Source organism: Protomyctophum bolini (assembly GCF_963924005.1).
Source record: "Protomyctophum bolini genome assembly, chromosome: 20".
In the NCBI taxonomy this organism is placed as follows: Eukaryota; Metazoa; Chordata; class Actinopteri; order Myctophiformes; family Myctophidae; genus Protomyctophum; species Protomyctophum bolini.
In genome coordinates this window covers 15,526,381-15,537,213 of record NC_137881.1, presented here as the reverse complement: position 1 = coordinate 15,537,213, position 10,833 = coordinate 15,526,381, and the positions used below count along the sequence as shown (strand labels likewise).

The 10,833-nt window shown below is 41.1% G+C and overlaps 1 protein-coding gene across 3 annotated transcripts in view; it reads left to right on the top strand.

The window, feature by feature from the left end:
* capgb (capping protein (actin filament), gelsolin-like b) overlaps positions 1-10,538 on the top strand; it is a 13,001-nt gene extending 2,463 nt beyond the window's left edge. For all 3 annotated transcript variants that reach the window (XM_080791768.1, XM_080791769.1, XM_080791767.1), the window contains exons 2-9: positions 2,715-2,908; positions 4,890-5,044; positions 6,930-7,088; positions 7,685-7,834; positions 8,313-8,399; positions 8,512-8,641; positions 9,127-9,218; positions 9,524-10,538. In XM_080791768.1, the coding sequence (XP_080647894.1) occupies positions 2,716-2,908; positions 4,890-5,044; positions 6,930-7,088; positions 7,685-7,834; positions 8,313-8,399; positions 8,512-8,641; positions 9,127-9,218; positions 9,524-9,589 (1,032 nt within the window). In that variant the 5' untranslated portion in view covers position 2,715 and the 3' untranslated portion in view covers positions 9,590-10,538. The remainder of the gene's footprint in view (positions 1-2,714; positions 2,909-4,889; positions 5,045-6,929; positions 7,089-7,684; positions 7,835-8,312; positions 8,400-8,511; positions 8,642-9,126; positions 9,219-9,523) is intronic.
* Positions 10,539-10,833: the final 295 nt, after the last annotated feature.

Sequence of the window (10,833 nt, the reverse complement as noted above, 5' to 3'; positions counted from 1 at the left end):
TCTCTCTCTCTGCTTACTTACTTTTCAAGTAGCTTGTCCAAGCATTGTAACCCTAACCTGCCCGGGCCCTTGTGTGTTCTGTGGCCCTCTCTCTTCCGCTCTTTGCTCATGTCCTTCCTAGCATTTATGCGTTCAAATATTTACTCTTCTACTCTGTCATTCTATCTTTCTGCCATGACAAGACACTTTTACTAACTTGTTGTCCTGTTCGGAACTGACGCAATGATGATGGTGGTGTCGGTGACTCTGCTATAGGGTTGCAATAAATTACCGTAGCTTAGGCTTACAGTGCAACATCATAGTGAGTGATGTAAATTGTTTTTCAATGCAATGGGTCCCGGGACCCAGGGTTGGTCTTTTAGATGGGTCCCAGGAACATTCTATGAGTCCTACTTCAACGATGTTAGAGTACAGTACTGAGTACAGTATTGCATCACAGGACCCCCGGAGGGTGACATGATTGCATCCTTTCTCAGTTTAGTGAGTCTAAGGATGCAAGATGCAGGCTATTTGCATCACTGCATAGTAAATGGCACATACTGTAGTGTGTATACATACAGTATATCATCAGGATGCAGGGATTATGATTCAGGGTCCAGTGTCATGACCTCTCCCACACAACAGCTCACAATTAACTCAAACAAGTGTCCTTTTCCCCCAGTATTTCAGGGCATAACTCCACGAGAATACATCTCATTATCTGCAATCAGGAGATAAATGTGTAGTTTGTATGCAAAAAATGCATCTCTTGAGGATGGTTCAGAAAATGCGTGATTCATAAATGGCACACTACACTATGTCCAAGCAATTGAAGCAAGCACGCACAACAGACACGCACACAAAATGATAGATTAGTGGTCAGTTATTTTATCCTCTCTTACTGACTTTAATCTTTATAATCAACTGAGGCAATTAGATTGAGCACTCTATTTAATCGACCCTGTTGAGCCAAGTTGTAATGGAGCCATATTAGTGTCAATCATGCCCTATGTTTATTCTACGCAAATGAACGCAATAAAATCCTTAAGAGTGTAAAAGTGGACCATTTCAGAATTAAATTAACACTGAGGAATTTGCTGTTTATGTTTTGCTGTTTTGCTGTTTGAGTATTGTTTACTCCTTGGTGCTACTGATTCAAAGCTCAAATTAAATGCAAACTGATTTTACACATTTACATTATTAGTCAGAGACAGATGTGCCTACTTTATTACATTTACAATTATTTAATTATAGATGAGACCGCAGCAATAGTTTTACAGCAAAAGTTTTTCCATAATTATAACGCCAACGGTTTTCACAGAATGTTGTGCGTGTGTTTGTCTTAAACAAACCGTTCTTTCTATTCACGCTCAACCCCCATTTTATACTTTGCAGTATGACTTGTTGCACAGCGATCTTTTTGGGCATGTCATGACATGCCCAAAATAGAGATGCCGGGTTAAAAGTGATTAAACTTAGCCCATAAAAGCCTATCATCTATATCTATAGCCTATATCTGCTATCAATAGTGTTCTTTCTCTGCAGTGGTAGTAAAACATAACCCTAACCCTAACCGGGTTTCTGAATGGCGGTGTTTCTGAATGGGGGTCTGTTCCCGAATAACCATGGGGTGATCTTAATATCGTCAACTATAAGCATTGTGGTCCAAAAATAAACAAGCTGTCTCGGCGTTATTATCAGGGAGATGTCTCCGTTTAGTTTGCGACAGTCAGTCACTCATATATCATAGTCTGTTTCTAGCGAAAATGTAACTAATTCAGCAGCAGTAACATTAGTGTTGTCAGTTGATTCTTCATATCCATATGAGTGAAGCAACCTGGATGATTTGTTTATTTTTCAAACACAGTTCTTATATGAGGCAATCTAAAATCCCCCTATGGGTATGGGGATTACAATGCAAATAAAAAGTACATGAACCCGTGGATTTGCGCACTCTACCGATATTGGCGTCAGACTTCGGTGCTCTATGTGAGCAGAGATCTGAAAAACAGAGATCTCTAATGTGAGTGACACAAACATATACTATATAGTTCACGATCACATGCCTCAGTCCCACATTAGATGTGATGGGACATGATCCAACTTGAGTACAGATCACACCCTACCTACTTGTATGGGTGTCTGTATTCTGTGGCAGTGTTCTGTTCTAACTCAACATGTTCACCAACACCCCTACTCTGAATCTTAAAATATTTTACTAATAAAAAATAACGAGCAGTAGTAGTGTACAATGCTGGATAAATTGCCTTACTTACTTAGCAATTGGGTGAGTGGTGAAACACCTTTTAGTCATGAGTCATTTTCAGCCAAAAGCCTAAAAGCCAAAAGATTTAGTTATGTTCTAAGTTTGCTCTCATCTGACGTACCCCTCCCAAACCACACAACTGTCTGCTCTGTCCTGACTTTAATAAGCAAGTTAAAGACATAGATACTCCCTCCTTTGGTGACCAGTACACCACTTCCTTTAATAATAATAATTTTCCATTAGCAGTAAGCACCCTAGCTCATTAGAACCCACAACTTCACCCTCGTACCCTCCTCCATTCAGGGGTCATCACTTTCCATCAATATTGTATTTTTCCCACGGACATGGCATTTTGTTTTTAAATCAAATCTAATTTATTTTGGGGGGAATGCCGATCTACAGGCTCACAACACATCACAGCATGTTGTGAGCTTGTAGTGACCACATCTCTTCTCCTCTCTCCTTGCAGAATGCTCCCGTTCCAGGCAGCACCAGGGCAGTTTGGACCAGAGGTCCGGGAGCCAGGGCTCAAGGCATGGAGGGTGGAGAAGTTGAAGGCAGTGCTGCTGGATCCCTCGGAGGTGGGGGCCTTTTTCAGTGGAGATTCGTACCTGGTACTGGATAACCGTGGATTCATGGGGGCCGACGTCCACATGTGGATAGGTGAGAGCCCAGTGAGAAACAGAAGTGGACATAATGGACAGCTTTTGTGCCCAAGCGGAAACTAAGTGCAGACAATTGAACAGCTTTTGTGCTAAAGGCGTGTCCACACGTCCTCTCAATAAAAAACGTGGGATGCTAAGGACATGCAGGCCTATAGGTGCATGTCTTATATAAAACGGGATCACTGTAATCCATTTATATTTATAACGAGTACAGAGAAGGAAAGTTCAGTTAAAACGGAGTGTCCTGCAGAACAGTACGTGGTTTTCAACCAGTGGTCCAGGGATCACCAGTGGGCCTTGAGGGGGTTCCAGGTGGTAACCAAATGCACCCTTATAGATCTTTAACTCTTGAGGGCGTAAAATGAAACCAAATGGACCCTCCCGGTTCCATTTTACACCCCATTTTACACCCTGAATAAATAATGGGCCTTGATATGAAAAGGGTTGAAAAACACTGCTGTAGAACACAGAACAGTGTATCAAGTGGTATACCTGTAGATCCCCAGCCTGATAAACGGGACATAATTTTGGCCAGGCAAGCACCACTCTATCAAGATGAACTGCTAGCCAATGGCCTGTATAACACACCTAATTACGGCTGTGGCTGTTAATAATTAACTTTTCAGAGCAATTGTGGCTGAAAAGCCATGAACCCTTCAGCTAATGTGACGATGACACCCGAGACAGGACACTGACCTTTTACAGTCTATGACACTGACCCTACGCTACGCATAATTATGCGAGGAGGATGTAGATTGATGGGACAATGATGCCGGGGGGGGGGGGGGGGGGGGGGCGGACAGGCAGTGGTGGAAAAAGTACTCACACGTTTGTGTATCAATACCGCAATGTATAAATACTAGTAAAAGTAGAAGTCTGGAATTAAAAATTGAATGTAAAGGATTGATTGATTGCTTACAGTACATTTCAGGTACAACTCAATACAAAAACTGTTAACTGTGAGTGGACAACGCCAAAGCATTACACTTGTTTACAATGGGGCCCACCATTTTCAATTCATCAAAGGTATTGGTATCAAACTATACTTAAAGTGCCAAAGGTAGAAAGTACTCATTAGAATGTCTCATTTCACAACTTTTCAAATGTACAAAATGTATACAAATCTGATCTGCTATTTCCAAATGGCTGAAATGTGGGCTGAAGTGGTTAATGTATGTTTAGTAATAATAATCAAAATATAAAGTTTTCAAATAATTGTAGTGGAGTAAAAAGTACTCCAGTAAAGAAAAAAAGTTGTACTCGAGTACAGCACTTGAGTAAATGTACTTAGCTACTTTTACAACAGCGGGACAGAACTCCCAGTGGGATGGGCACGTTCCTGTGGTGCATGGCTCATTAAAAATGCAGGAGCACTCTTACAGAACTCAAATGTGGTTGTTGTTTCCAGCATGTATCCTATCCGGTGCTTAGGTAACACTGAGCTGGTTGTCACACACCTGCTCACGCATGGATCATCTCCCTGACTGGCCCCTCTCTCTCTCTCTCTCTCTCGCATGACCCATTGACCGCTGTGCTGTTATTGTTTACCCGTCCCTCGCCTGCGATACTAATGCAGGCTACGTTTGTTTCCGTTCCCTTTGACAGAGTTCCATCCATTTGTTTTCCCTTCGCGTCCCGATATGATGACTTAATCTCGCTTTGCATCATTTACTGTTTCCAATTCACCCCCCCCCCCTCTCTTTCTCTCTCGCTCGCTTGCTCATTAAAGGAGTCACTTGCAGCCAAAAAACTTTACTTGCCAAGTGTACTGCCTCAATAATTTAAGAGGAAAGAAGACATTTAAAGGTTGAAGCTAGTATGGACCATATTCACATGGATTCCATTTTACTTTTTCATGTTTGAGGTGGCAAACTGACATAATGATGCAGTGTAAAAATTCTGAACTTGTCTCTAACACTTCCAAGCCTCTATCTCTCTCTCTCTCTCATGCACTCTCTCTCTCCTTCCCTTCCTGATAGGTGAGAAGTCATCCCGTGACGAGCAGGTGGCATGTGCCATGCTGGGCACCCAGCTGGACAACTTCCTGGGTGGTGACCCCATCCAACACCGGCATGTCCAGGGCTACGAGTCTCCAGAGTTCATGAACCTCTTTCCCAGAGGGGTCAGCTACAAGGTGGGGATTACTACTACTGTATTAGCATGACAGCTTCTTTCATTCTTGCATGGGTCACACAAACACACAAACACAACATTAACATTGAACAGCATACAACTTAGCTAAAGGTGTTATTTCAGAGAAAGAAACAACATGATACAAAATATATTAAAGAAAAGTGGGAAACAGAAGGTAATGAGATAATGAGTAAGGTGGTCTGAGATATGTCAATTCCAATGGAAATGTACTAATTCACATGTATTGAGGGAATTTGGGTGGAAATGTCTTGTCCGTTTCTTCATTACGCCGAAACAGAAGGCACATTTCTCGAATGGGGAAGCAACATGCTGGAGACAGTGTGGGTCTCGGGAGTCTGGACAGAATTTCAGAGATCAATATAAATACAATATTTGGTGCAAATGTGCCCTTAGAGTTTACTACATTATTTTTGGGACATGCACATTTTCAGACAGGAAGATCTGACGAATACCTATTCGGTATTCTGATATCTGCATGTAGAAAACTATATTACACGACACTGGTTGCTTCCTGAGGACCTCACCATAAAAGAATGGATAGATATGGTAAATGATATTAATAATATGGAACAGATCACTTTCTCTCTCAGACTGCAGAAGGAGAAATGTATAAAGTCTTGGTCTAACTGGGTGGAATATATCATACCTTTGCGACCTGATTTTGTAGCAGCAAGGATTGAATGATTCCGTCTACTCATTCATCTCTTTTTTGGTTTTGTTGTTTTTATTTTAATTACTGCTCACAGCTTCAAATGCTCTTTTATGTCTTCCTATGAGTATTATATTGTATTGTACTTTAACATTTCTGTACACATCATCCATCTCTCCCATATGCTTTATTTTATTATTTTTTGTTCCTGTATAAAAATGAAAAAAGAAACCTGTGGACAAAGAAATTCCATTTGAAAAATGGTTGTATAAAATGATTGTGGATGTCCCTAAATAAAATACAAATTAGCTGTCCACAGAGATTAGCTGTCCATAGACGGACACACACACACACACACACACACACACACACACACACACACACACACACACACACACACACACACACACACACACACACACACACACACACACACACACACACACACACACACACACACCGACTGACGGACGGACACACACCACATACACACACGGACGGAGTGCAAAACATACTCTTTCCCCATGCCAAGACAATTAGTAGTTGAAAGGCTTCATGTGTCATGCACCGTTGTCACACATTGATTCTATGCGACGCGGCAGACGGAGCCGGTGTGCGTTAGGTTCATTGAAAACAATGGAGGCGGCCGTGTCCGCCACGCGGCGCCGCGCGGCGCACGCAGCTGGTGTGTGGTGGGCTTATGAGTCTTGTTTAATAATGATAGTGCTCCCCAGCAGCAGTCATACCAGACAGACAAACACGTTTCGGCGCGCAGGCCTTCATCAGTGTCAAAATTGTGACACTGACGAATATGTCAATGTGTCAATGTTCATTTTGAATCTGCACCCAGCACACGCCTGAAACTATATACCGGTAAAACTGTCTGAGTAGAGCAGGCCTTTTCCCTTGAAGATTTATTATAAGGCTAATCGTTTCACAATATCCAATCTATCAGGCCATCAGCAACGACCATGCATGTGATTACTATGAGTTTCTTGCCACATGGCTACTTCTGCAAGTGACATGTGGAGGAACGTCTTGTTTCCTGAAAGTTCTACTTCTTCCTTCTGCTTCTGTCTTTCTGTACAGTACATTTTCTTTTTTACTCTATACCAGTGGGTTACTGTATATAAACACACTTAGCTGGCAAAAAATAATGGAAAAAGGGGGCGGGGGATATTGCATTTTGAAAAACTAAAATGTGTTTTACTTACAGGAAGGGGGCGTGGAGTCAGGATTCAGGAGGACCCAGGGTTCCGGACCAGTCCACAGGTTATTCCAGGTCAAAGGGAAACGAAACATCCGTGCCAAGGAGGTGGAGCTGTCGTGGGAGAGCTTCAACAAAGGAGATTGCTTCATCCTGGACCTTGGGCAGGTGAAGGGAACATTCATCTACATTAAATCATTATAGATGCAAAGCAACACATTTCAAGTCCTAAGGATTATTATGCATTTGTTTCATCACTTGTTTATCTGTAGCCTGGCCTTGATAAAAGTAGCAAAGGATAATGTATGACGCAGCAGTAGTTGTTGAAATATAATGACACGACAATGACAGTTAAACATCTACTGATGCATGAACTTGGAGTCTTGGACACAAGTTCATGTATCAGTAGAAAATTGTTTGTTTTTCACTACCTGGGGGTCCAGGAGAGGGGCTGTTGTCTTCTCTCTCTGCCTCCATATGCAGTCTGGCCACCTTCACCTCCCCTACCTCACTCACTCCATCCATGGTCCTGATAGAGGGGGAGAGAGAGAGAGGCAGAGAGAGAGAGATTAATTTTAAACCTTATTACACGGTTACTTTCTTAATAAACTAATAATAAATTGACCCAAATGTAACAACAAAACAAGGTATTTCCGCTGCTGAATTCAGCGATTGACCAAGAATCAAGCATTCAACCAAGCCGTGTAATAAAAGTACATATTGTATGGAACCATCAACATAATTCACATCCCTCTGCTCCTCAGACTATCGTGTCATGGACTGGTTCCCAGGCCAACATCTTTGAGAAGCAGAAAGTGAGAGAGATCGCCTCGCTGATTCGTGACACAGACAGGCACGGTAAAGCCCACATCATTGACATCAGCGAGGGGGAGGAGCCAACGGAGATGCTCAAGGTAAACACTGCAGAGAATAATGCCATTAATGATTAGCCATTAATGATTAGCCCCCCCTCCAAAAGTAATGTGTTGGAGTGTATCCAAAATAGTTCTCTCTAGACCAGTGGTTCCTTTTTAGCTCCAGACGTTTGCCCGGGACCCTATAGTGAAATTAGCAGATCTGCAAGATATTTTTTATTTGTTTTCTAATGTATGGAATTTCTTAGATTTTATTTCTTAATGAAATTACTGGAGAACAAAAAACATTGAATTTGTTTTGAATTCATGAAATATATAGCTTTTTTGGGAATGTTTTTTGAAAATGTTTTGAAATAATAATTAAAAACTAAATGTGGGAAACAAAGGGACCCATAAAAATGTGTCCATGACCCACAAATGGGACCCCACCCAGTGTTTGGGAACCAGTGCTCTAGACTACTAACCAAGACCGTAGACTAAACCTCAACCAAAACAACCCATTTCTCTCGAGTGACAGGTGCTGGGACCAATGCCAGAGCTTGCAGTGAGCACTCCAGAGGAGGACAGCAAAGCAGATGCTTCCAACTCAGCCTCTCTCTTCAAGGTAACCTCAGGTGCAAAACGGGTTTATAATATCAGTAGGCCAAAATATGCTCGTGTCTAAAGAGTTTTATTTTTATTTTATTTTGATGAATGTCAACATTTGTGTGTCACAGGTGTCAGACGCAACAGGTTCGATGACAATGACCAAAGTGTCAGAAAAGAGTCTTGCCAAGGAGCTGCTGTTACGAGATGACTGCTTTATTCTGGACAATGGGGCCAATGGAAAGATCTTCGTCTGGAAAGGTCAGGAATCTTCAAAAGTTGACCGACAAGAAACATGCAATAACAGATAACAATAGTTCTAATTGAATTGCTTTGTTCGACTGATTATTATTTTTTTATCTTTTTTTTGTTGCATTTTCACTTCAATGTAGTCGTTGCCTGACAATTCCCCCCATGTTTGTAGTCCCTATCCTCATTGGACAGGCACTCCAACCAAGCTGTAGGAGTTGGTAGTGCAGCGACTACTGTACACACTCCGCTGTCTGCTTTCCACCTTTGTTGGTTGGAGTGCCCAGTCAAGCCGGAGGCACCACCGACGAATCAAGAAAGTCTCCACTGCACCACCCTGATGCATTAACTGAGTGAAATTGTAATGCTTTTAATACTTTTTGAGATTGAGAGATTCACTCTCCTCTGTCTCTGAAGCTGACAGACTACTCCTTTTGGAACAAATGTAGCATTAAAATGTATTACTAGCACTACTGAACCAGTTCCTTGTTTGACAGGTAGTGGAGCCAATGCAGAGGAGAAGAGCGAAGCTCTAAAGATGGCAGATGAATTTATCCAAAAGATGAACTATCCCAGGATGAAAACACAGGTGTGGATCACAAACTGTCCAGACTCTGTTTTTCTCTTTCTCTATCTTTCAGATAAATCATAATTATCATATCATGTGACACACTGTTGCGCAAACGTGCAGTCACAAGAAGTCTTAATTCCCGCCAGTGAGTGCAATGTGTATAAAACCAAAAGTCAAGTGTGCCATGAGCTCAACAACTAACAGCCACACAATTCTGTATATGTTTGATTGCCCTGGCCATTTACTAGGTCATAGTGAATATTTATTATTACTATTACTTAACCTTCTATTTTCTAATCCTGAGAACTGTTCTTACTTTGCAGGTGGAGATTTTGCCACAAGGGAGAGAAACCATCATTTTCAAACAGTTCTTCAAGAACTGGAACTGAACATTGTCATGTGGCATTCAATGTTCTCATATCTTGCACTCAAATTCAGTTAAAATCGTAGTCTTATAATTTCAGTATAAATATTAGTGATGCACGATATAATAGTGTTGAAATCGGCCATAGAAATGCCATATCGGTATCGGATCGGTCGCAAAATAAGCCAGATTATTTTCACAGATATTGACGCAATAATAATGTGAGCATCAATGGCTTTGTGCTCACAGAGCAGCCAGTCTGCCTGTCTCTTTAAGAGCGCCAGCTGTATAGTTAACTTCTGCTTTCAACAGCAAAACAAATATTCAAGTTCAAAAATATAATATATAATAATGTAATATATCGGAAACGTCCGATATGACCCTGCAAATAATCGGAGATCGGATATCATAATTTCAATATCGTGCATCTCTAATAAATATGATTATTATACATTTATGTAATTGTAAGGTACTGCACGAAGAAACATCGCATTAGACATGGGTAGACACAGTGATAGGATGTCATCTGTACAAAGCAAAATCTGCCAGACATTTTTAATTTTCATCGGCCCTGTCGCAGGATTCTCTGGTAATCACTCTTTAGAGCTAACAACAGTACCTCCTATCCCTGTGTCTCCCTTAAATGAAACAAGACAAATTAGTAAATGGTTGTGAGAGTGTAAAAAGATATTGTATTTTGAGAGAGAGTGCAAAGATATTGGAGTATTTAAAGTACATTTCAGAATGTGTCTTTAATTTAAAAAGAAAATATGCAATATTGAGGATGACCACCCACTGTTTTTCTTTTAAATGGTCTAGTTGTGTAGTTAACCGTTTTTAAAGCCAAGATTCCATGAAGCCTCTGTTCAATTAGTTTGGTTCTGTCTTCTTTTCTTTTTTACATTTGTTTAAGAATAACATAGATGTATTTTCCTGCATTTGAAAATAAGAAAATAAATCATAAAACAGGACAACTTGTACAATAAGTGGTTTGTAATTGTTGATCCTTTGCCTATCGTTATGTTGCATGGAAATTGAGAATATGACCTAGTACAGACTAACTACTACAGAGTCCTATCTGATTATTAACCGTATGACTGAGGTGATTCAACGGTTTCCACCTACAAACGATCCTGGGTAGGTCGGGGCCACGCCTCCGTCCATAATGATGGGACAGCCACGTGTTATTTACACAACCTGTACTTAAACTCTGGCCCTGCAGCTGTGCGGCTACATAAACAGTAAACACTATAAACACGGCCTCCTAGT